The sequence below is a fragment of the Alligator mississippiensis genome, chromosome 2, assembly GCF_030867095.1.
Source record: "Alligator mississippiensis isolate rAllMis1 chromosome 2, rAllMis1, whole genome shotgun sequence".
In the NCBI taxonomy this organism is placed as follows: Eukaryota; Metazoa; Chordata; order Crocodylia; family Alligatoridae; genus Alligator; species Alligator mississippiensis.
The window spans coordinates 120,498,870-120,526,161 of NC_081825.1; the positions used below are offsets into that span (position 1 = coordinate 120,498,870).

Genomic DNA, 27,292 nt, shown 5'->3' on the forward strand with positions numbered 1-27,292 from the left:
CACCTTCTTGCAGTAGTAATGCAAATAAAAATAGTGATTTTTATTTGCACACAGTAGAAACTGAACTCTTTTTCTTCTGACTTCCTGGTCAGTGTATACCTTACACTTGAAACCATTTCTTCTCTACCCAGCGCTACAGTTATGCCCTCATGGGAGAAAAATCTTTTGGTTTTAATAGCTCTTATCTTAGTATAGGCCACATACAGACATTCATTTTCAATTGGGGGGTTGCTGTTCTCCCAGGACAAACCACAAGTATAGAGATGTCCAGGATTTTTCTTCCAGAGCACAAATTGCTGCTCCAGAAGAAAAATAATCTGGAAACAACCAGGGTTAAATCACTCTCAGAAGACCTTCTCCTTAGAGACCAAATGTCTGTACAACATACCTTACTGAAAAAAGCCATGTCACAATCCTCCAGCATCCCAAGGTGCTTTGCCCCTATCCCTTCCTTTCCCCCTGCCCCCTCCCGAGACAGTGTGTCACTCTGGCTGGACTATACTACTCCAGCCAGGTAGGGAAAAGAACACACTCTTTTTATAGTCTCCACATTGTGCTGCAGGGAGACACAAGCCATCCAGGTCAGCTGATCAGGACTGCCCTGTATACTGCTGCCACCTGTCTCCAGGCAGACTGAGGGAACCTGCAGAGAAAGGGTGCTGAGATGTGTGTATTAGAAGGGAAAGCGGGGAGGGGCGCAGCTTTTCAGTGTCAGCACTGAAAGCTCCTTGATCTTCAGGGTCTCAGCATTCAGATGTCTCCACCTAAGATTTTCTACCAGGCGAACAAACCAAGGAGAATTCTTCCAGATCATTTGAACATATATACATAGCCACATAATCCTATAAAAGCTCTACTGCTTGAAGTTTGTCTTCTCACTTCTGTGCTGACACCATTCTGGTCCATCATTTTAGATTATTATATTTATACAATATGAATATAAATGGATATGGATATTTTTTTGGGGGGGGGGTTGGTGTTTTTTTTTGTTTTGTTTTGTTTTTGGTTTTTTTTAGTGCCCATTTTATGGACATTATAGATGCATTCTGTAGCAGTAATGATGAGTTGTTAGTAAATTATTATTTTTCCTTAAAGGACTGGCCCTCTCTAAAGCTGCAGGGCTGGACTTTTTATTGATCAAGGGTAAGTTTATTCAGGAGCTTGGTTCTATCTGGAAACAGCTTTTAACAGTGAAAAAAAGACTTTTCTAATATTTGGGAATAGGTTTCTATGAAATATATTCCCAAATGTGTGTTCTTATATGTGTTATTGTTGGCTTTAGATCCAAAATAGAAATCCTGACATCATGCATTTCAGGACCTTTTTAGCCATGACTATTTTTCTGAATGGTTTGGTAATTTCTTGTGAGGATGAAAATGGGGCAGAAATAGTTAACTTGCACATACAGCTATTATAGTAAATATCCAGGCTGGAAAAAGCTTTACTTAAGTTTGTTGCATTTTCCAACCCTTACATTTATCCACAAGTGCTTATATTATACATAAACAGTTTATTTTCTACAACATTTCCTATCATTCAATCTGTCAGTACTAACTTTTATATTTACATAGTTACTATCTTCTAATGGAAACATTGTTGCCCTGGGTAACAGTTATGTGAATGTTGGAATTCCTCTAGCCCTATAAACTGTAAGGAAGAAAAACAGTCTTTGAGCAAGTGGGTAATTTAATTACATTTTTTTTTTCCCCTACAAGGATCCCCGATTCAATGCAGAGGTCGACCAGATCACAGGGTATAAGACACAGAGTATTCTTTGTATGCCAATAAAGAACCACAGGGAAGAGGTAAGTTGCAATACCTGGATCATCTTGTACAATAGTGTTTCTAGCTGTGTTACTCTTTCAGCTGTACATCGTTATCACACAATACAAAATATGAAATAGATTTGCCTGGGGTTCTATGACAGATATTTTTATGCTGTCCTGTTCACTGATGCATACCAAATGGCATTGGTCAGAAGAACTTGGATTCAGATCAGTGAAAGGACTTAGGTGCTTGAAACGAGACTTTTTATTTAACTTTCTCTCACTGAATAAACTAGCTAAATTATTGTCTAATTAAATTGGGACTAATGGCCCTGGCTAACCCAAATGATCAAATAGATCTTCCTTTCCTACCTATAACTTGTGTTTTAAAATAGTTGTTTACTGCTTTATTTATCATTAGAAATTTACACTCCATGGCCACACATTGATCATGCTTTTGATACTGTTATCCCAGTCAAACATCCATTCCCGCTTTGGGATGCTGGTTGGCAACAGTTACAATGGCATTGAACTAGTTAATGAGCAACTAGAACTCCACCATGCTGTGATATCTGACAGAGTGGTGGTAGCACATGTGACTGATACAAGGTGAAGGCTCTATATTTTGCTCAGATTTCTTTTTTTCTACATATAGACAGAAACAACACAAGAATGCTATATACTGAGTACCTGAAATCATAAATTCATGGCCAAAATTCAGCTGGCTGTGGTATAGGTGTTTTACTACTTGCCCACTCCTCCTGATACGTGAGGGAGGATTAGGTACCAGTAGTCCCTACTCAGATACACTGGCACTGATTTAATGGTTTGAATGAACCTATAAAGTCTTAGCTGAGTTTCTCTTTCTAAGTGAAACAGCACTTCTAGTTGAACTAAAGCAGTCACTTCTTTTTTTTAAAACATGGAAGACAAACCAACAAATTAACTAACTGGCAAAGGCTGAAGTGGAAAGAAAATTGTGTGTTACATTCTCTCCTATTTGCATGAATTTTGAGGGCCTAGAATATCTCTTACAGCACTTTTTTTAAGTCACTAACCGTAAGGTTTTTATCACCCTTGCCATAACGCTGAACTGACACGTTTCTGGAATGAGATTTTGATTCAGTGAATCAAGCCATAAATTACAGTCTGTGTTCAGCTGCTGTCTCTTAAAACAAAAAAACCCCCCACCCAGGCTGCCTTTTCCCCACTCCCCCCCCCCCCCCCCCAACCAAATGCAGCTTCTATAATACCCTATCTTGCAGCTAAAATAATTTGCTTAGGTCCAGAATGTCAATAGTTAAAATCCAGATACAGAAAAGTCCACTCCGCTGCTATGTATCTGAGAGACATCTTACATAGAAGAGAAGCTTTGAAAACTGGCCCCTGGAGAATGCAAGTATTATCTTCTGATCTGTTTGTTGTCCATTGCTGTTTTTAAAGCAATATTCTGCATCGAAACAAAACTATCTAAAAATAAAATCTAAAGAAAATTGTATGTTTGACTATCAAAATCTATGAGACTGATGACTTTTTCAAAAGAGGTAGAACAGGCTCAGGTTTGCCAAAACTTCCATGTGGAGTCTGAGATGAGGGGTCCTCCAAGGTCACTCAAAAATAAAGAAAGAAAAATTAAAAAAAAATCGCAGGGTGTGAGGAGGAAGGAGAAGTTCTGACCCATGGGAAAGACTGAAGGATTTTAAGCAGGCTTGGTAAAAGAAAGCAATAGAATTACAGAACTTCAGTTCTTTAATAATAAAACAAACTATTCTAAAGCTGATTCTAGCTGAGAGAACCATGAAGAAGTATGTGTTTCAAATCTGGGTCTGAGCAACTCTGATGCATTTATCCTCAGTCTTAAAGGCAGTAGGAGGCTTATACAGTGCTAGTTTTGTTTGTAAAGAGCTCCCTTTTTCCCCATGAAATAATACAGAAGCAAGCTGATCAAACGTCAAGTTTGACTTAAAGGGCTTTGCAGAGAGTTCTGATATCTGAGGCCCCTGTGCACAATCTCTGATAACTAAATAGAACTTCTGTCCAACCGTCCATATCAGATATCACCATATGGTATGTTCTGGCAATATTATGATCATTTAAAAGAAAAAGCAAGAAAGTTATTCAGCCACAAAAACTGGGCTTTACTCTACCAAGGGAAAAACAAACTGGCCAGCAGTTAAGCCATTTCAAACTATTTTCCTATTCGAAACTTTCAAGAAATTAACATAAAGCAATGTGAAGCACAGCATTTAGCTCCTTCTGGGATTTTCCTTCTGGAATGTCTCAAGTGTCAGTAGAAGTTTCATAGTTAGACTCTACATTTTATTAAGCTAATCACACTGACTATAAAATGTATATAAAAGAAGAAAAACCACAATAAGGCGCCAGACTTCCATGCGTAGATCCTGAGGTGGTGCAGAGTCACTTGGAAGAACTGGATGCCTTTAAGTCGGCAGGCCCGGATGGGCTCCATCCGAGGGTGCTGAAGGCACTGGCCGACGTCATTGCAGAGCCACTGGCGGGAATATTTGAATGCTCGTGGCACACGGGCCAAGTCCCGGAGGACTGGAAAAGGGCTAACGTGGTCCCCATTTTCAAAAAGGGGAGGAAGGAGGACCCGGGCAACTATAGGCCGGTCAGTCTCACCTCCATCCTTGGTAAAGTATTTGAAAAAATTATCAAGGCTCACATTTGTGAGAGCCCGGCAGGACAAATTATGCTGAGGGGAAACCAGCATGGGTTTGTGGCGGGCAGATCGTGCCTGACCAACCTAGTCTCTTTCTATGACCAGGTTACGAAACGCCTGGACACAGGAGGAGGGGTGGATGTCGTATACTTAGACTTCAGGAAGGCCTTCGATACGGTATCCCACCCCATACTGGTGAACAAGTTAAGAGGCTGTGATGTGGATGACTGCACAGTCCGGTGGGTGGCGAATTGGCTAGAGGGTCGCACCCAAAGAGTCGTGGTAGATGGGTCGGTCTCGACCTGGAAGGGTGTGGGCAGTGGGGTCCCGCAGGGTTCGGTCCTTGGACCGATACTCTTTAATGTCTTCATCAGCGACTTGGACGTGGGAGTGAAATGTACTCTGTCCAAGTTTGCAGATGACACAAAGCTATGGGGAGAAGTGGACACGCTGGAGGGCAGGGAACAGCTGCAGGCAGACCTGGATAGGCTGGACAAGTGGGCAGAAAACAATAGGATGCAGTTCAACAAGGAGAAATGCAAAGTGCTGCACCTAGGGAGGAAAAATGTCCAGCACACCTACAGCCTAGGGAATGACCTGCTGGGTGGCACAGAGGTGGAAAGGGATCTTGGAGTCCTAGTGGACTCCAAGATGAACATGAGCCGGCAGTGTGACGAAGCCATCAGAAAAGCCAATGGCACTTTATCGTGCATCAGCAGATGCATGACAAATAGGTCCAGGGAGGTGATACTTCCCCTCTATAGGGCGTTGGTCAGACCGCAGTTGGAGTACTGCGTGCAATTCTGGGCGCCACACTTCAAGAAGGATGCGGATAACCTGGAGAGGGTACAGCGAAGGGCAACTCGTATGGTCAAGGGCCTGCAGACCAAGCCCTACGAGGAGAGACTAGAGAAACTGGACCTTTTCAGCCTCCGCAAGAGAAGGTTGAGAGGCGACCTTGTGGCTGCCTATAAGTTCATCACGGGGGCACAGAAGGGAATTGGTGGGGATTTATTCACCAAGGCGCCCCCGGGGGTTACAAGAAACAATGGCCACAAGCTAGTAGAGAGCAGATTTAGACTGGACATAAGGAAGAACTTCTTCACAGTTCGAGTGGCCAAGGTCTGGAACGGGCTCCCAAGGGAGGTGGTGCTCTCCCCTACCCTGGGGGTCTTCAAGAGGAGGTTAGACGAGTATCTAGCTGGGGTCATCTAGACCCAGCACTCTTTCCTGCTTATGCAGGGGGTCGGACTTGATGATCTATTGAGGTCCCTTCCAACCCTAACATCTATGAATCTATGAATAAAAACTTTAAAATGGTCTGAATTCTTATCATCAGTAGTACAGTGGCCACCCCTAAGAGTAAATATTAGCCAGCTCATATTAACCAGCACTTACCACAGAGTTCCCATGGTTATTTTTTTTCCCTTAATTATAAGGGGAAACTAGCATCATCTAGCTACAACTCTAGCTGGAAGCCTTGTACCAGTTCAGTATAATAATGCCATTTCAGACATCTGGATTGTTGCAGTTATCTTCTCTCTTGTGAAGATTGCTTATACATTTTGGTTAAAAGTGCTGTAGTATAGTCCTCAAGCATTCTTAGTGTAACAAGACCACTGCACACTGCAGAAAGGAAGCCTTTATAGCATCATAGGAACTTACGATTGGAAGGGACCTCATGAGGTCATCTATCCAACCATCTTCTCTAAGCAAGATCATCTCTAATAAAGCCATGCTAGCCAAGGGTCTGTCCAACCTGCTTTTGAAAACTTCCAGGGATGGAGATTACACAACTTCTTTCAGTAGCCAGTTCCAATGCTTGACCAGCTTAGTCAGAAAGTTCCTCATCATCTCTAACCTTAAATTCCCCCTGCTGCAACTTGAGTCCATTGCTCCTAGTCCTGTCCTGTATAGCCACAGAGAAACACCTGTCTCCATCCTCTTTATAATCAGAATCCTTTCTTTGGAATGTTTGAATAAAATACTAAATTTCTCAAACAATGATACAAGTCTATGTTAAATTCTAGGAAATAATTCTCTAATACAGAGGTTATCGAAGTTTTTCTTACTGCATATCCCCTTCCAGATATACCAGCTGCCCACATACTCCTACCAGCATATATTATATATTTTAACCTCTTAGATGCTAGTTGTTATTATAATGAAAATTAAATCAGCCATTACACAATTTCTCACGTGTACCCCCTGCAGAGATGTCTTGCATGCCCCCAGGGGTATGTGTATCACAGTTTGGGATCCCCTTCTCTAGTATATTCTTAGCCTAGATCAACTCCTCTTTGGGTTACACTCCAAAATGTATAGGATTTTTCTACAGGAACTCTGAGCTGAATTAACTGAAGCATCACTCCCACGCTCTGAGCTGAAGTACGTGAGATTCAACTTCCTGCTGGCTTACTAGGTGAATGTTTCATTCTGGCAAAGATCACTCCAATTGTTTGGCTTGTTTATTTTTGTTTTTAATTTTGCCTTGTGTCCTGTCACTGAGTAGTTCTTCCCAATAACTCAGGGTGCTGTGCTATTTATAACATCTTTTTTTAAATGTCTTGCTGAACTTGATGTTATAAATCTAAGCTCTGTCATTCAACCTAGGAAAGTTCTCCACCCCCACCCTATCCCCACCACACCACACTGCAGGTATCAGGTATGTCTACACAGGAGTCATACTAGGGAGTGCAGTGTAGCTTAGACATACCCAAGCTAACTTTAAACCAGTTAACTCAGATACCTGTAAAAGTCCAGCTCTGACAGCACGGAGTTAATGCTTGACTGCAATGTGGATATACTGCCACTTGACTCACTGGACATGTCAAACTGATGCATGTACATCTTGACAGTTCAGCAGCCAGTGAAGAGATGTGGTAGTGAAGAGAAGGAGATATGATAATGTTAATTAAAAACTGGAGTCTCTAAATAAATATTGTATATAAATATTTTCACGTACATGGCTTGCCCTCAATTAAGATATACCCCTTGTTTTTGCTAGGCAGAATGAAGAAGAAAATATATTCTTGGGCACATCTACACGTGCTATTACTGCACATGAATAAACTGTAGAGCTTATTGCTCCACAGTTTATCACTCCCAGGTGTACTGTTTTAACATGTACTTGGAAGCAATTAACTCCAGAGCAATAAACTCTGCAGTTTATTCATGTGCAGCACGTGGAACTGGGTCAGACCAGCCCCGGCTGGCAGGGGGCCCAAGGAGTCAGCCTGCCAAACTGGGGCTGCTCCCCCTGGCTCAACATGCTGTGGACAGGCTGGCTGGGGCATGAAGAAGCTTTATTACAGGGCTAGCCAGCAGGCAGCCCCCACACTAAAGCAGCCTCATGCCCCATCTATCCCCTCCAGCATCTACACATGCACTAATGCAGAGTTTTTTTAGTTTGTGGTAGGATAGTACTTTTATTTACGAGAACTATCCTGCCACGGAGTAAAGTAGTTTACTCAAGCCTAATAGGGGTGCATGTGCAGATGCCAAGACATTTACTGTGCAGCTAATTGGTCAACTGTGCAGTAAAAAGTCTCAGGTAGACACACACCCCCTGTAGTAAGTAGTTACTGAGTAGCAGCAGCTAGGGAGCTGAGCCTGCTTATTTTGCTCCATGTGGCTTCTATGCAGACCTCACTTTGGCTTTTGCTTGGTAAGTGGCAAAAACTGCTCTTGCCATATTTTTCTCATGTCTAATATACACTCAGGTTTCCAGAAGCTGGTTTCGGGGGGGTGGGGGGGAAGGTGTACCTTGGATGTGAGAAGATGTGGTAATTGTCCTGGTCTGCATTTTGTAGACATTAATCAAACACCACTTCTACAAGATTAGGGAAGCAGAATAAGCTTGAAATCACAAAGCCCACTATTTCATATGGATAGGCCTCCTTCTCTTTAAATGATACAGATTTGACTTTCTTCTTCCTTTCACCATCCCTTGCTTTAGCAGATCATTTTTCATGAATCTTGAAATCTCAGGGAGCAAAAGAATGTTCTTAAAGTCATAACAAAAGAAAATAATAATGAAAAAGGGAATTGGCTCCCTTTGTGGCTGAAGTAGCTTTCACAGAATTAGGTCTGAGATCTGAATGTGCAAAAATATAGCAGGAAGCATCAAATAAAACTTGGAATATACCCATGAGCAATGAAAAAATAAGTTGTTTTCCATGAAATGCTGAGGTGCGCACTGCCACTTCTAGGGCTAGGAGTCAACTATCAATTTCAAACAAATAGTAATATAATAGTCTCTGACAAATTAAAGGAAATCTTTCTTCCTCCTCCTCCTCCTGCAGCCTTCCTTTCCCTCACCCCCCTGCAATTTTGGGCTTGGACACCTGGCATATTTATACTGATTTACTTAGCCTTTACACTGTTGTTAAAAAGAATAGATACAGCTCTCTGTTGGTGTAATACATTTGTATCTGTAGTAGAATTACCCCAGGAAAAAATCAGGCTAAAACACTACAGTTTAAGTTGCAATAATGTAGGTTTGTGTGCCTGTAGCTTATTACCTAGTAGCTGTTTGCCTGAGACAAAGAGGCTATTACCTGCTCCCTACCACTTAGTGGTGAGGTGCCATAGTGGTAGCCAACTGCATGCAGCTGTCTGCTTGTCTGTTCACTTTGGATCCTGGTATAGTGTATAGCTATGTCCAAAGCCAGTACAAGTTACACCACTGAATGTGTCATGTGTCCATATCATTTGTGTGGATTTTTGGTATTTACAACATACTTATAGAGAACTATAGAAAAAAAATTCCATGCCAAATACGTATATCCGTTGCTAGGCACAAAGTGGATTCCACATATTTTATATACAAGTTATTAGACAAGTTTTCTATATTTTTCATCTTATGGCTGTATATCAAACATCATTCTGTTTCAGATCTTCGGCTTGTGTAACCCAGAATTGCTTTCTTGCTGTTAACGCAGTTACACCAATTCATGCCAGTTGAATATCTGGTCCATTTAAGATTTTCCTCTAGAAACATTTGTCCTAATTTTGTAATTACCTTAGAGACTGGAACAGATCCTCTTGAGTTGTGTATCTTTTCCTAATTACCTGGGTCTAGGAGAGTTCCCAATAGCTTGGATAAAAAGTACACATCTGAGGTTTTTATCCTCATTATTGTTACTGGACCAAATTCTGCATAAGTCAGTGGAGTTCACTGGGATTTGCTAGGATATAAATGAGGTCAGAGTCTGGCCTGATACAGTTTTCAAAATAGGTGATTCTGTTTGAAGAAATGGCAGATATCACTAAGACATCTTCTAAAAGTTTATCATATCACTGAACCAAAGACATTCTAAAGGCTGTCATCCACATAGAAGTTTTACCCTAATCAGGAGAAACTTGACTTTCTTATTGTTTTATTCCTTTTCCCCCTTTTGATTGTCTGTTAATGAGGGGTGTTGATAAGGGGCCAAAAACGAGCAAGTTTACTTGGTACGCATGTCTTCCCCAGTGAAAGAGAAACCTGCAGTGCTAATGAGGGGAGGCTAAACGGTCTCTTTAGTATATACTAACCGTGTGTTTTTACTGTTTCCTCGCAGCTGCTTAAGCACCACAAGCTTTCCTTTCATAGAGGGAGAGTGTTTACCTAAGCCAAAAGCGCTCACCTTTTGGATGCTTTAGTTGGTCTGTGATCTCATTAAAATTGTCTTAACTCACTGTGGTACACAGCTAATAAAAATAAAAAGAAGCCAGCAGTGTGCACACCTCTAGGTTATAGCAAGAGGAGGTGAAGTGGGTAAACAGTTTAGTTACCGTTCAGAGTCAGCTGCAGAAGGATTTAAAGCAAGCTGCACCTCAGTATAGCTATGTGAATGGTCGCTGGATAAGAAATGCGTCTCAGTGAAGTCAACAGGAATCTTGCTGCAGGGAGAATTGGGCCACTGGGATGGATCTGACAACCAAGCCCTTATTTAAAATAGATTTTTTTAGCATATTGCTTCCAGTGGTCCATACTGCAAAACGATGATATGATCTGTGTGATACCATTATTCTGGGAAGACTACTGAAAAACTATGGACTTTGGCAGATGTTATATTAGTCATGTGGTTTATGTGAGTATCACATGACAAATTGTAATACAACAGTGGGCCACACATTAAAATTATCATGGGATATTTTCATGCCACAAAGAAGTTGCTGTTCCACAAGCAACTCCTTTGTGGCTGTTCCACCATTTTTAACCAGGGTTGAACTGGTTTTAAAGTTTGGTACGTTATCTGTCTCACAATACTCTTGTATAATAGCTGGCAAATGTAACATCTGCCAGGGGCCAAGAATAATCTTCTTTCCCATTATAAATCTGAAACTGCTCTCACCCCCTCTTACTTTTTAACAATAAGAATTTTAATGAATTTCACATGCATAGACAAAAAAGTTCTTTTGGTGTTTTCCGTCCTAAAGAGGAATTGAAAACACCATCATTTGAATCCTGCAGCAGACTTTATACCTGTAGGCTCACAAATCAAGCCAAATCTTTAGAGCATCATTTCTGGCTTGTTGCAGATGTTTAAAAAAATGTAATTAAATTGAAAGTTTAGTTTTTAGCATAGTTTAGTACAATCTGGGCCAACCTTTTTGATAGGCATTCTACAAATTATGCCTGCAGCCTTTCTGAGTGCCACTTCAATCCACTTCCCCTGCCTAATCTTCTGCTCTGCTTTCCGCTCCATGCTCTGTGCTCCCTGCCTGAACTGCTGCTCTGTTTTCTGCTTCCTGCCCTACCTGCTACTGTGTTGCTTCTTCTCTGCCTGATCTACCACATGCCACACACAAGCTGTTGTACCACTTGTGGTACACGTGTCATAGGTTAGCCACCTCTGTCTTACTCTTCTCAGTGTGTAATCAGTCTAGATATCACCATTAATACCATGGTCTTCTATACTGGTGATTTCTCAACCCTAATTCACCGCCATTACAGCTTTGCAGGGGATGGAAATGGCAGGAAAGAATGCAGATAGGACCTAAGTACTCTTAAGGAATGGCTGTTTGAATAGCGCTAGATGCATTTACTTTTTTTCTATAGCTTCTGTTCTTGCGGCCATTGATGTAGTTCTGTCTTTGGTGATTTACACCTATAACATTTTTTGTGTAGACAGTATCAGACAAGATGTTCTTTGGCCTGTTCTGTTAGGTTCTGAGCCTGAGTTGGTGTCAGTTCATAGATTTTTAGGGTTGGTAGGGACCTCATTAGATAACTGAGTGTGACCCTCTGCCCTGGGCAGGAAAGAGCCTTGGGGTCAAATGACATTAGCTACCTCAAAAGCGGTAGAGTTAAATCAGTTTCTGTTGGCCAAGGATTGGGACCTTAGACTCGGGTCTAAGAGATGCTTCATGAACAAAAAGAAATTGATTAAAGTAGCATTTTAAATAAGAGGATCATAAGATCAGAGAAAAATAGGACTGAAGGGACCCAGCAGGTCATCTAGTCCAGTGCCCTGCTCAAGGCAGAAATATCCCTAAATCATCACAACCAGGTGTTTGTTAACCACCCTCATAGTAATATCAATATAGTAATAGTAGTATCAAACCTAAATTTCCCTGATTGCAGTTTGCTGCAACCTTTTCTTTCTCTTTTGATACAAGTATGTAGGAAATATGTGTAGATTTATATCTAAACTGTTAGAAATAGTATTAGTAAAAATCCTATTATTAAAAGATTAAAAAAAAAAACTCAGAATGCATGGGGAATTAAAAATAGCAACATCCAGACCTGAATGTCCTCTCATTTGCAGTGTAAGTGAAGAGTATCTCTACTGAGAACAGACCTGATTTTCTTTTCTCCTACCATACCGTTTTTTATTTGTGTCCACTGTGAAATCACAAAGGTAAATTTATGACACTATCATCATTCTTGTGGCAGAAGATTGCAAGCACAAAGATAAAAGCAGGATCCATGAGAAGATTAAACGACTTTGTGGGATGGTACACCAGTGAACACACACGTATCTTTAAGAAGTGCAATAGGAACATAGATCATTACTGTGCAAGTGAATTATTTTCGGACAAATTTTCTCATTCTTCATACTTGCCCCTGTGAAAGTCTTTCTTTAAATTCCTTTGTTTTTGTTGGCCTCTGTAACAGTTCCCAGTTTCCAAAAAGGATGTCCATGTGTTCTGTAAGTACAATACAGGGTTTTAAATTGGTCACAAGTTGATGGGGATGGAACAATTTCAAAGCAACCCTGAAATTTCATTTCTGCCCAACATGAGACTCGCAGCTTGTACCCAGGGAGGTGGAATTAGTGCGAGTCAGAAGTCTCATTTTCACCCTCAACTATACAGCAATTTAGCAGTCTGGCAGCCAGATGGATGCTTGGTTATTATTAGGAGTGTTTACAGAGATCTGGGCAACAGCTTTCTCCACTCCAAAGGTAGTGGAGAACAAACAAAAAAGGCAAATAAAACCTGATGAGGGAAAACAGCACAAACTCTGGGCTGTGAGCTTGTCAGGGATTGGGGGAAAGAGGATGTTGAGGAAAAACGTGAAATGTATTGCCTAATTTTAAGGTGGGATTATGTATACATTTCCTTTGGATGTTGATCCATTCAGCAATCTCTATTGATTAGTTTGAAATTTTCCTCCCCCTGGACTTTTTAAAATTCTGCTTGCCTTGTTCAACAACCTGCAGGTATCTCTGTCTTATTGCAGAGACAGGAGTGCTGCCCCAAGACAAGACTGAAACTTGACTCAGTCATATGTAAAAAGTGTTCAACTGATTGACTAAATGTGAGATTTTAGTATTGTGCAAGGGCAGCTGCTTTGTGAAAGTAAGCCAATAAACTCCTCAGTGTTGTAAGAGGAAATGGCTTAGATCAGGGGTCAGCAACATTTTTGGATAGAGTGCCAAAAACATCCACAACCTTGACTCGTAAGATGTTGGCATGCCAGGGAAAGATGATGGGAGAGCCACGAGGGGCCCGATCCTTGCTATGGCAGTGCAGCCCTAGCCCCTTCCCTGCCATCTGCCCCAAGGTGCACGTGCCAAGCAAAAAGCCTTTGCATGCCACGCTCTAACACCATGCCAAGGGTTGCCTACCCCTGACTTAAATCTTGGCCTGTGGTATGTCTGCTTTGCACTAGTTCTGTGTGGCAAAATGGCTATGACCCCATTTTACATGGCTAGCTGAGAATTCCTCTGGCCTGTCCTGAAGACCAGAGGCAAAGGACAGCTTGAAGGTAGCAGACAGCCACCTTTACTAACCTCAGGTTCATATCGGAGTTGTGTTGGATGTGGATCTAATCCAGGGTGCACTCAGTGGTACTGCTTTCTAGGGAATGCTTTTTAATAGGGGTGCACCGATAGAGAATTTTTGGGCCAATATAGATGGCTGATTTTTAACGAGCCATATTGGCTGACACCGATCTGAAAGCTGATATGCAGTCAGGCAGTCTGGAGAGCAGTGTCAGACTGGTAAGTTTGTTGTGGGGGAAGAGGCAAGTGGGGAGGGAAGGGGTGTGAGAGGACTCGGATCAAGGCCCGGCAGTGAGGGAAGGAGTGGGGCTGAGGCAGGCGCTGCACAGCCAGGGCGGAGACCGGGATGGAGCTGCGAGTGGCTTGTCTGGAGGGAGTGGGAGGGCAGCTCCCACTGCTGCACGCACCCCAGGAAGGCATGGGGGGGGTGTCCCCCCGGAGCTGCACTTGGGTTAAGGCTGGCTGCTGCTGTGGGCTGGAACCAGGGTGGCACCAGGCTGTTTGTGGTGGGGGGCTGAGCTGGGGCTGCATTGAGGTGGGCAGTGGCAATGCTGGGTGGGAGCTATGGGGGGACTGCAGCCACCCCAAAATCACCATAGCCCCCTCCCAGTGCTGCCACTGCCTGGCCCCAGCCTGCAGTGGCAGCCTGCCCTTGCCCTGCATGCATATCTGGAGGCACACGCCCCCCCCCCCCCCCCCACCATCCCGGGGTGCATGCACTGGTGGAAGCCACCAACTCATCCCTGTGGCCCCCAGACAAGCCGCCCCCCGTCCCATACCCTGTGTTGGCTGTGCAGCACCTGCCCCAGCCCCACTCCCTCCTTCAACTTGGAGGCTTTGATCTGCCCCCCATGCCCCTTTCCTCACAACAGACTTACCAGCCATACCTGGATGCTCTCCACACTGCTGGGTTGCACTCCTGGCTGCCTGTATGCTGCAGCTGCGCGTGCACAGAGCATTTATCGGTGGCATTATCAGCCACATTAGCCAAGAAAAGCCAATTGCTGATACAGTCAATTTTCCTTATATCGGTGCCGATCCAATATGGGACCAATGTATCAGTGCACCTCTACTTTTTAAGGATAATCCCTTAAATATTACATCATGTTTGAGCAGATGTGTTTTTTAAATTCATTCTCCACCTTTCACCTAAATCAGTTTACTTCATCAAAAGATGACTTCTCTGGCCGAATATCTTCAGTAAGTCTAAAAACATCAGAAACTCCATTCTTAAGGGACTACCACTGGGGATTATTTTATGCATTTTAAGAAATAAATTGTAATCTCAATACAGAGAATAACTTGAAATCAGAAGTTCCAACAGATGTGTTTTGTATTCTGAAAAGAATTGGCCAGGAATGTAAAGCACCCTAATCAGGCTTTTATATAAAAAAATTCACAATCTTGTTTGTTTTAAAGGAATTAACAGATGTTTAAGGAAGTTACAAACATGGATTCCAGTTAGCTTCTCTGTTCGTAAGAGGTCTTCCTAGTTGTAAATATATCAGTCTGTTGCTTTCACTAATTATTTCAGAAATAACAGCACAAAGTACTCTTTCTGGTTCAAACAGCAGCGATATTTTTTTTTTTTTTTTTTTTTTTTTTTTTTTTTTTTTTTTACCTTCTGTGGAATGACTTGATACATATAAATTGTATGATGCATATGGGAACTCTGTTATCTGAGGCCAGTTTGTCAGTCATGCTAATATTCAGCACATCTAAAAGTTCAGACATTGGTTACATTAAAGGTGTAGAAAGGCTGCTGTAGGCCTGGAGCTTAATCTAGGGCAGGGCTGTCCAATTTCTAAGTAGCCAGTGGCCTCACACTGTGCTCCCAGGCACCCCTTCCTCACTACACCAGGTGTGCCCAGGCACCCCAGATGCTCCAGGGCATCCCGCCTCACCCGAAACTCCCCAGCTGTAGGCTCCCTGCTTCATCACATCTCTTGGGTACCCTAGGCTTCCCCAGGACTGTAGTCTGCATTGAGCAGCACTGTCCTGCCCTGCTCTGCAGTCAAAGCAATGGGGGAAGCAGTGGTCAGGTAGGAGCCTGGAGCCCTCTATTTAATCCCTTGCAGGCCATCAATTTGACAGTTTTGATCTAGAGTATCAACCATGGGCATATAATTATACCTGTATTCAGAATTTGTCATCTGCTTTAAATAGTGCTATCCATACGGTCTAGACAATTGCCTGCTTTATTTTTCATTTTATTTTCATTGCATCAGGTTGTTGGTGTGGCTCAAGCTATTAATAAGAAATCTGGAATTGGTGGCACATTCACAGAGCAAGATGAAAAGGTATTTATTATAGGTGGACTGTGTGTGTGTGTGTGTGTTCTATGAGCAATAGATTTCTTTTATGGCAGCAAGAAACCTTGAAATTACCAAAATTATACTAATTTTTGAACAAGTAAAAATTATTGGCAAACTTTTTTTTATCTTTCTGAAGTTTTCAGAAATGTGGGTGTAAATTAGTTTACTTTGGGGTCAGGTTTCTTTCCTCCCCCATTATTTACTGAATGTATTTTTAAACAATCCAGGTTCAACAGCTCACAGCAGTGGTCACCTTATGTGAAAAGAATCTCTCAGTGGGCACTACAAATATCAGCTTATCAGTAAAGCTGCCAAGCAACTTCTAAAATAATTGCATAACTTAATTTCCATATACATTATTTGCAAAAAAAGAAATGAGGCATTGGAGAAATTATAGTCAAAGCACATCTTTCATAATCAGCAGTGCAGAAAGCATCATGATTCTGAACTCTCATGTTATGGTGATTTTTTTTTTTCTCAAGTGTATTCAGACTTCATATGCAGGCTGTGATGCACCAAGAAGGGTTGAATTCAGGCCGAAGGAGTTGACTTAAACTTTGGCAATAACAAAGTCAGAATTCACTCTCTTCCCTTTCAGATGGAATGCATAATGAACATCTGCAGGACATCAGAATTAATCCCTTGCTGAAAAGGAAAGCATTCATAGCTTTGCTAACCCACTTTTTAAAGATTTAATTCCTTCATGTAATAGATTCTCATCATCTTCATTTGATTTTTTTTTTTTTTTAATGAGTGAAATTATGTTCACATGTATTAAGACGTTTTAGATAACCACCTCCTTCTGATAAAGCTCTACCTAGATAAACAAGAATGTCAGCAATTTGTTTTGAAATTGGGAAGGAGATTCCTGATGAGATAGCAATCACAAAGGAAGACCAACCAAAGAAAACATTTTGTGTGACTTGCCAAAATCAACCTTAAACATGAAGCATTATCACAAAATTATACAGCTGGAGTTCTGACCATAACGGAAGGGGTTTTTGTTAAAAGATATGAACACGCATATTTCTATTCAGTTGAAATCCTGGAGAGAAAACTGGCATAACCATTCTTGTTTTTCTGTAAATACCTTTTGTCTTAATATGCTGTGAAACCATTTTAGGTCTGTGCCTTCATTTCGCCTAAGACTGAGATGCTAGCAAGATATTGGAAAAAATGTATTAAAAATGTGCTGGTGGATGTTAAATGTCATCTTAATTAATCTTGGTCTCTCGTTGCTTTTCAGGATTTTGCTGCTTATCTAACATTCTGTGGAATTGTTCTTCACAATGCCCAGCTGTATGAGACATCATTGCTTGAAAATAGGCGTAACCAGGTATGACCACCGGATTTATTAAGGGACATCGGGATTTTTATAGTAAGGTAATATTTAGATCCTGTTCTGGACAGCTTATGCTTTTTTCTATATGGTGGACACTCCTTGTTTGTTTTCAATTTGTTTCCTTGCTGGGGAAACCATATGAAAAGGTTTGTAGAAACAAATAGGTGGAAACTATTTCAAAATTTTCCAGTAGGGTAGAATTTCAAAGTTGCTGCTAGAGTGTGCAGAAAAAAGCTTTTGGGTCAGATTTGCAGACCTAGTTCCAAATCCTTAGACAAACTAAGTGATAATCCAGGCACAGTTAACCGGATGAGAATTCTCTCAGCAGAAGTTACAGCTGTACACTATAACAATGTGGTGTCACAAAGGAAGTAGGATTTTATTCAGATCCATTAGTCATAGTAGATGACAACTGTGTTCAGAAGTAATTTCTGTCATGTAAAACTTAAATCTATTTTTCACTCCTGTGAAAGCTAAAATGCACACATGTACATGCATACACACACTGACAAATATGGAAAAGACATATGCATAACTAATAGTGTCCGTCTGTGAGGGGAGAAAAATGTTGTCATAAAGTGAAAATACTTTCCAAGATTTTGGCATATTTGGAAAAGCAGAATGCTAAATGCCGTTCTGGACCTAAACATGTCTTTCTGGTTTAAGACATTGTGCAGCTACATATACTTCCTAATTTCATTAGGAGTCTTCACACTGAATGCTGTTCATGATGCAGGTTCTTGACCTGCTCTCTGTCTGATAATCAAAATTTATGTTTGGTTATAGGAATGCATTATAACTTATCAGACAGGGGAGAAAGCCAGGAGGGCAATTAGTATAACTATTGCTTAACTTACCCTCTGAAAATTAAAAAAGCTGGGTTTTGTTTTTTTTATTTTCCTTCCAGGTGCTTCTTGATCTTGCTAGTTTGATTTTTGAAGAGCAGCAATCCTTGGAAGTAATTTTGAAGAAGATAGCTGCAACTATAATCTCCTTCATGCAGGTGCAGAGATGCACCATTTTCATAGTGGATGAAGATTGCCCTGTGAGCGTGCTTCATTTTAACCTATAAATCCTATGAACCAAGCTCTTCACTTTTCTGTATTCTATTACGGCTGCAGCAAGTACAAGGAACTGGCATATGAGGCCTGCTTTATAAAATAAGAGGCTGGACAGGAAATGCACTAATTTTTCAGTGTCCTCTTTAATTCACTCCTGCTCCTGTTCCCATGCCTAATCATCCTTTGTTTGTAGACTTGCTGACCCCAAATCAGACTCTTTGTGATTTGATACAGCCAGTTTGCATAGAAGGCTCATAATCTGGCAGCATGTTTCTACCAGGAGGATCATGTTAACCTAAATGTGGCACTGTTCTAGCATAGGCCTGATACAAGGGCTGATAATACAAGGTAACAGAGAAAAAAGGAGGAACTGGAAAAAAAAAAAAAAAGACAGTTATAGCAGGGTTGGGGCCTACTGTGCTAAATCAGCCATGAGGCATTGGCACCTGGCATGTTTACACCAGGGTAGAAAAAGAGTGAATATGTGGTGTATATCTCTCCACTAGTGTAAATGACTAGAATTCGACTCTTTTTTGACCTGGAGGGATGTGGGCAGTGGGGTCCCCCAGCGCTCGGTCCTTGGGCCCACACTGTTCAACATCTTCATTGGCAACTTGGACGAGGGTGTGAAAAGCATCTTGTTCAAATTCACAGATGAAAGTAAGATGTGGGGAGAAGTGAGCACACTGGAGGAGAGGGACAGGCTGCAACTAGATCTGGACAGGTTACAGGGGTGGGCAGATGAGAACAGGATGCGTTTCAATACTGACGAGTGCAAGGTATTGCACCTGGGAAGGAAGAACCAGCAGCATACCTACAGGCTGGGAAACTCCCTTCTCGTCAGCACAGAGGCAGAAAAAGATCTTGGAGTCATTATTGATTCCAAAATGAACGTGTGCCGCCAATGTGGGAACGCGGTCAGGAAGGCTAATTGCACCTTGTCGTGCATCCACAGATGCATTACGAGCAGGTCCAAGATGGTGATCCTCCCCCTCTATGCGACACTGGTCAGGCCGCAGTTGGAGTACTGCATCCAGTTCTGGGCGCCGCACTTCAGGAGGGATGTGGCCAGCATCGAGAGGGTCCAGAGGAGGGCCACTTGCATGATCAGGGGGCAGCAAGGCAGGCCCCACGAGCAGAGGCTATGGGAGCTGAACCTGTTCAGCCTCCACAAGAGTAGACTGAGAGGGGATCTGGTGGCCATCTATAAACTGGCTAAAGGAGACCAGCAGGCAATGGGAAAGTCCCTGTTCCCCCGAGCACTATCAGGAGTAACAAGGGATAACAGCTATAAGTTGACTGAGAGTAGATTCAGGCGAGATATCAGGAGGCACTACTTCACAGGGCGGCTAGGATCTAGAACCAACTTTCAAGGGAAGTGGTGCTCGCTCTTACCCTGGGGGATATTTAAAAGGAGGCTAGATAGACACCTAGCCAGGGTCGTTTGACCCCAGCATTCTTTCCTGCCCATGGCAGGGAGTCGAACTTGATGATCTGCTTAGGTCCCTTCTGACCCTACCAACTATGAAACTATGAGAATGTGGTGTAATTATTTCAGGAAAAGGAAACCGTACCAGTAGAAGTTACAATACACCAGTACAAATTGAGTTATGGTGAGGTAAGTATTGTATATCTACAGTTATTCCAGGGTAACCGTTTGCTCAAAGTAATCAGTTATTAATTTTTTTCTTGCTGCTACCCTGTGGTGAGGCACTGTACTAGTGACTACTGCAGCTACTCCAACATTATCCCCGATCTTGGTGCATTTATATCAGTGTATAAAACTGATGCACATTACCTCAGTATTAACATGGTCCCATGGTTGCCTTCAGTCTAACATAAGTTAAATCATCCCTCATGTACGTCACAGAAAGAACAGCTCTGCACAGCAGCACCAGCAGCACAAGAGTGCAGAAGAGACATTTATGTCCTCTTTGCATGCTTGCTCACTTGCTTTATAACTTAATGCTTTATGCAATGTATCCAAAGACTGCAATCAGTGGCTTCTCTGTCTCAATGTTCTCATCTGTAAGATGCAGATGATGATGTGTTGCTTCATGGTGGTGTCTGGGGCTAAATTTCTTAGCATTTACAAGGTGCTGAAATACTGTCATGATAAGGAGCCACAGCTTATCAATACATTTCAAAAGATGTAATGAGCTTAGTGGCATGATGCTCCTGGACTGTCTGCATGCAAGCAGTGCACAGTATGCATTTTGTCTGCGATGCAGTGAATGTTGAGAGAGACTGTACTAACATTAAGCTTTGGAGTTGCTTTGTAAACATGCCTGTGCTCACTGTGGGGCGGAGAAACTTTGCCGAGATGCAAGAAGCTTCAGTGATGTAAAGTGGTTATATTTCTTTGCTTGGAGCCAGACATGTTGGTGTGGGGTGTTAAATGCAATGAAATTGGCCTCAAGGCACACACAAGTCACTGCAGTTGATTTTCGCTTTATTACTGCTGTCACTGTTAATTATGATTTTTATTACCTGCAATCTCAATATATTTCTTTGCAGTAAGAATCCCTTTTGTCTTTCCAGGATTCCTTTTCTAGTGTGTTTCACATGGAGTCTGAGGAATTGGAAGATTCAGCTGATGTCCTAAAGAGGTGAAACTTGCTCTGAATTTCAGTTCATCATAGGCCAATGAAAATGTCTATGCTTGCAATCATTTTTCATAACAAACAACTTTCATGTTATGCAAACAGCATTTTAGTCTTATCTCTCTTGTGGTTTAGGGTTTTCCTTGAGATGCACACATCCAACTTTCTCTGGCTTCAATAGAGTCACCCAGCTATATCAGAGGGCAGAATAGGGCCTGCCTTTTAAATTTCTTCATTTTCTATGCAATGTTTTTTTAAGTTAAATACACATGGGGAAAAACGGGTAGGTCTGTAGCTCCATCTCACACACTTGTCATTAATTATCTTCCCTTTGTTTTTTAAGATAACTGTATTAGATTTTGGTAACACAAACAAGTTTAACATAAGAACACTTCTTCTGGAGAAAGACAAATTGAGGCACAACTCTTCATGGTCATTGGATAGCTGTGACCCCTGTGTCATTCCCCTTCCACCCCCAACCCATCCCAAGCACAGAATGGAACGAGATACAATGCATTTTTTCAGCCTTCCCTCTGTGGATGTGGAAGGGAAGGGAACCCATAGGAGTATACTTGACTGTTTTGCAAAACCCTTCTTCAGAAGGGCTTTGGTAAGAAGCAGCAGTATGCTAGCCAAACTGTATTGCATCACGGGCTGCATCCTTCTGCACACATCACCTGTCATGCTCCAGTTATACAATCATTACAGAAATATTGCCAACCAGCAACTTCAAAGAATGCCCTTCTAGTTTACATTTCAAGTAGGGCAGGTTTTGAGCCCTACTTAAAACCCAAACATTTGGCAACATAGTTTTAGAAGATGAATATAATCTAACCAAGCAAATTGGAAGGTTACAGATAAAACTTCCCATAAATAGGATTATTTTCATAGATTGTCAGCACTAGAAAAATTCATTACAATATTGCAATTGTGGTTGCTTCTATTGCAGTATTGATTCAGTGACACTTCACCGTGAGTTTTTGTCAGTTAGGAATAAATCAATATCTAGGAGTTCTGGTTGAGTCTTGATTTCTGTATTAGTATAATTTAAGTAGTAGTAGCATCTCAAGATGTTGGTAAGAATTAGCGTTAAGCATTGTACATAGATGTAGTAAGGCTCTGAATGAGTAGTGCTCGCTTGAGAAGGGAGCACAGTAAATAGTAACCATAAGTAGTAACAGTGCTACACGTTCAAACAATTTATAGTGCCACAAAGTGGCAAAGCAGCCACAAAGATATTGCACAAAATATGTGGAAGATCCTTTGGCTTATTTGTATGGCACCATAAATTGAATGTGTAGCACATTCAATTGAATGTGTAGCACATTCAATTTATGGGGGGACAGGGGTTAGCAACAGGAGTGGGACAGCCCTGGTTCTGATGTTGAAAATTGGCTGCTGGGACAGAGGGTTGCTAAGTTCTCTGGAGGGGGGAGCCTAAGGACTCTAGCTGCTGGAAACCTGGCAACCCCTGAGACAAACATTTCCTTCCCTAGCCTGCAGCCCCTGCACTTTAAAGGCAGAGGCACTTTAACATGCCAGGCTGTAGGTTGATCCCATTATTTTTAGATGGCAAGAAGGGGTGGGGGGAGACTTCTAAATGACACATGTTCAGCTGGGCTGTTCCGGGGTTGGGCTGACACTTAGCTGACTGTCAGACCTGGCCCTGGGAGCCCCAGGTGTCAGGCCAACCCAGCCAAGACTGTGAGGACCTGTCTGACAATCAGTCGTCAGCCCCAATCTCAACAGCCCCAGATCTGGAACCAGATGGGGGATAGGAGCAGCTCTGGGCCTGGAGCATCTCTATGACTGGGTTGGGGTTAGCTCAGTAGTGGCAAGATTGGGATTGGAAGAATTTTATGGCCCATCCCAAACATCACACTTCCTGCCATGTATATCTACCTTGGCAATGATGTAATTATTTTAACATCTGCCAGGGGCCTACATGTCAAATAATTATCATCTTAAAGTTTGGGGACTCATGTATTTGTAATTCTTTACATTTACTATACAATACATAAAGAATCCATTTTCTAGGGCTAAAGGATCTCACAAACTTCTCACATTTCAGAAACATTTCCCATTAAGCAACTGGGGTCATGAGCCCCATATTAAGTGAAGCAGTGTAATAATGATTAGCTGGATTTCTTGCTTAAGCACCTAACCTTCAACCCAGGTCATTACTGGATTTTTTTAAGTAGTGCTTCTTATTTTAACTCCTCTATGTGGAGTATTCTCTCCAGCAAGAGAGATCGTATTTCGCTGAACTTTTTAGTCTAATGTTTACTGTGGCAGGGCACTTTGTGTGCCTGCCACTTTAAGAGGTCAGGCAGTCTGCAGGGCCACTGGCAGATGGGGTCAGGCCTAATTAGAAAGTCAGCTGATCTGGGGGCTGGCAGGTGCAGCTTGGCCTGATCACGGGTGTCACCTGACTGCATGGGAAATGCCTGATTGGAAGAGGGCTGGGCTTTCACAGATGGGTCGCAAATTGGCTAGAGGGCTACACCCAGAGAGTGGTGGTGAATGGGTCATTTTCAGCCTGGAGGGATGTGGGCAGTGGGGTCCCCCAGAGCTCAGTCCTCAGGCCTGCACTGTTCAACATCTTTATCAGTGACTTGGACGAGGGGGTGAAAAGCACCTTGTTCAAATTTGTGGATGACACTAAGATGTGGGGAGAGGTGGACACGCTAGAAGGGAGGGACAAGCTACATCTAGATCTGGACAGGTTACAGGGGTGAGCAGATGAGAATAGGATGGGATTCAATACTGCTAAGTGCAGGGTATTGCACCTAGGGAGAAAGAACCAGCAGCATACCCATAGGCTGGGGAACTCCCTTCTTGTCAGCACAGAGGCAGAAAAAGATCTTGGAGTTGTTATTGATTCTAAGATGAACATGGGCTGCTAATGTGAGGACACGGTCAGGAAGGCTAACCGCACCCTGTCATGCATCCACAGATGCATTACGAGCAGATCCATGGAGGTGATCCTCCCCCTCTATGCAACGTTGGTCAGGCCACAGTTGGAGTACTGCATCCAGTTCTGGGCGCCGCACTTCAGGAGGGATGTGGCCAGCATTGAGAGGGTCCAGAGGGCCACTCGCGTGGTCAGGGGGCAGCAGGGCAGGCCCTACGAGAAGAGGCTACAGGACCTGAACCTGTTCAGCCTTCACGAGAGAAGGCTGAGAGGGGATCTGGTGGCCACTTATAAACTTACTGGGGGGACCAGTGGGGAATGGGAGAGGACCTGTTCCCCCGAGCACCTCCCAGAGTAACTAGGAATAACGGCTACAAGTTGATTGAGAGTAGGTTCAGGCTGGACATTAGAAGGCACTACTTTACAGTCAGGGTGGCTAGGATCTGGAACCAACTTCCAAGGGAAGTGGTGTTCGCTCCTACCTTGGGGGTCTTCAGAAGGAGGCTAGTTAATCACCTGGCTGGGGTCATTTGACCCCAGCATTCATTGCTGCCCATGGCCGGGGTCAGACTTGATGATCTGCCCAGGTCCTTTCTGACCCTATCAACTATGAAACTATGAAAATGTGTAGAAATTACTGCTTTCTTTTCTTAACACCCCACCTTCCTTGTTGCTGGCTCCACTCCAGTTTTGTGCCTATCCTTGCATATGTGCATTTAAAGCTGAAAAATAATTGAAACCTAGTCACGTATCAGAAGGGAAGAATGCGGAAGCTCGATGAGAATGGGCGTACAGAAGGAGGTGGGCCCTCTTCCAAAGAAGGCAAAGAGGGTCATTAGAATCAAAGTGCCTTATTTAAATACATAAGAGTATGCAATTAAGAGAGAACTGGTTGATTTGTAAAGTTATTTTAAGTCCTTATGTGGGGAAAGCAGATGGTCTGTGTCAATAACAGAATCACTATGCAATCAATTGTGCATTCACTCTGGGAGAGCATTTTATATGAACTTAGAAGCAGAAAATTTACAAATGTTGCCATCTGCTCTTGGTTTAAAATATGTGAATATCATCTATTACTAATATAGTGTTGTCAGCTATGTACAGATGTATATTATTTAAGGGTTCTATTTATGTGACTTAAGCTGTCATTAATTTTCTGTCCTTCATTTTATTAGACTACTTGATTCATTTACTAAGTGTAGTAATCTATTTCTAAAATATCTCTGACTGTCCTAACATTTAAGAATGTAAATACAACTCAAACCTGGAGCTCGCCTATATGACAGAGATTTTTTTTTAATGAATTTAATTAAATTGGTGCAAGCCACTTTGTAGACCCTTCAGTTTCAGTTTAAATTAGGCTTATTTACTGAATAAATGAGAAGCAGGTTTCAGCTAAACTAAAATGTTCACACAGGGTATATCTATATGAGATACTGCACATTTGTCTAATAACACTGTACAATAGCATGTCACGGCAGAAACCATGCTAATAGCATACTGTGCAGTGTTATTAAGTTTATGCGCAGTAAATGTCACTAAATAACCATGAACCAGTGCTACTGCGCACTTGCTCAGTAACTTTAGGTACTGTGCATTTAGTTAGTGTTTTATTAAGGAAGTACTAAACTAAATGTGCAGTATCTAAGGTGCATTAATGAGCGTGTAGACATGCCCACAAGGAGTGAACCCCAATTCAAATGAACGGGAAGCACAAATAGAGAGAGCTTGTATTGATTTTATTAGGTGCATCTTGAACAAAGAAAGAGCTAAATAAACTCATGTATATCTTGTGTATTTCCTTATATTTAATGAAACCAAATAAACATGCCTCAAAGTTGAGGATTATAATGCACTCGGAATATTATGAATATTATTGTTCTTCTGTAGTGGCAAGTGCATCATCTAGGATGTTTGAACACTATAATCTCCCTTAATTTAATTTAACTGAGATGTGAATATAAAAAACTTCAGCTGTTCTGCTCAAATAGCTGTAGAGTGCTATTTAATATTTTCATTGACAACATGGGTCACAGAATAGATGAGCCCAGCCCACAACTTTGTGGTGGGTCAGAGACGGCGCTTGGATCAGAGTGTGGGAATTGGGCTTAAGTCTGCTTTTCCTTTTGATTTATACATGATAGTTTATGTTAACATTATGATGTGCCCTGGCGTCCTACAAAGATTGCAATAAATAATATCTGTCTATCTTTGGTACTCCATCAGGGACTACGATACAAACAAAATCAATTATATGTATGCTCAGTATGTCAAGAATACAATGGAACCTCTTAATATACCAGATATCTGCAAAGACAGAAGATTTCCATGGACGGTAAGGAAACTGAAATTAGGTTTGGGATTTAGTAGTAAAAGACATAGGTGATCTTTGCTTTCCTTCCTTCTATGATCAGATCTTGTGTTTGCTACCATTTTTACCACTAGCTTTATTTTGCTTATTGACTGCCGGCAGTGGGAACTGTTTAGACATAAAAGGAGGCACAGTTCCTGCTTCAAGAAGTTTTACATTCTCTAAAGCTAAACAATATTGTTTTAACACACAGCGGGCAAGGTGGCCAGAAGATGGATTTATCACAAAGAAGGTCAGTTATTTCTCCATGAAAGCAGGTTGATATGCTGGGAGAAAGAAGTATGTTTTTAGGAAAGCATTTGAGTGAAGAGAGAGGATGGAAGTTTTTCACACCAGTCCTCTACAGTTTACTGTGAGACTTAGGAATGGTCTCAGGGGTCCCGCCCACCCTCCGGTTGTGTATCATAGATGTGGGCTGTTTACTGATCTGGAGAGTGTCAGCAACTCTCGATCAGTATTAGCTTGTGATATGTTGTTCCAATGACCATGTAGAGAGAGACTGGAGAGTTAAGAAGGAAGGAACAAAAAGGCAAAAGCAGATTGGTATTGGACCAGATAAATAAGAACTCTGATACCCTAGACTCCCTGTAGGCAAAAAGCAAGGCTGCAGCTCTGTTGTTTATTCTGAGAACAGGGCCAAAAAAGCTGTCTGCTGTTTTTTTATTAACTTTTAAATGAAGATCAGGTTGATTTTATACATTTGGGTCAGGGAGAGAAGAGTATAGGGAGGAGGGTATCGGCATCAGGGCTTCCTCCACACATTCTTCCCCGTGCAGTCCAGCAGCAGAAAAATCAGAAGGCACAGTGTCCAGCAAGATGGTTCCAGTAAAATGATAGCAGGAGCTGACAGTAGTCTGTTCAGTCCTTCCCATTGTAATTGTTTACAGTTTCACTGTAGTTTTGGAACAGAAGCCAGTAGGGGTCTGAGCATTTTCAGCTCCACAAGTTAATAGGAATTGAGAGTGCTCAGCAGTTCGAGAGATGTGAAGTCTATTCTGCCAAGTATCCCCATTTTACTT

At 42.1% G+C, this 27,292-nt stretch overlaps 1 protein-coding gene across 3 annotated transcripts in view; it reads left to right on the forward strand.

Moving 5' to 3' along the window:
* Positions 1-27,292, forward strand: part of PDE5A (phosphodiesterase 5A) — a 105,977-nt gene that overhangs the window by 25,451 nt on the left and 53,234 nt on the right. For all 3 annotated transcript variants that reach the window (XM_006274043.4, XM_019494862.2, XM_014600786.3), the window contains exons 3-8: positions 1,716-1,805; positions 15,896-15,967; positions 17,229-17,318; positions 18,232-18,369; positions 20,927-20,994; positions 26,129-26,237. In XM_006274043.4, coding sequence (XP_006274105.1) covers positions 1,716-1,805; positions 15,896-15,967; positions 17,229-17,318; positions 18,232-18,369; positions 20,927-20,994; positions 26,129-26,237 — 567 coding nt within the window. The remainder of the gene's footprint in view (positions 1-1,715; positions 1,806-15,895; positions 15,968-17,228; positions 17,319-18,231; positions 18,370-20,926; positions 20,995-26,128; positions 26,238-27,292) is intronic.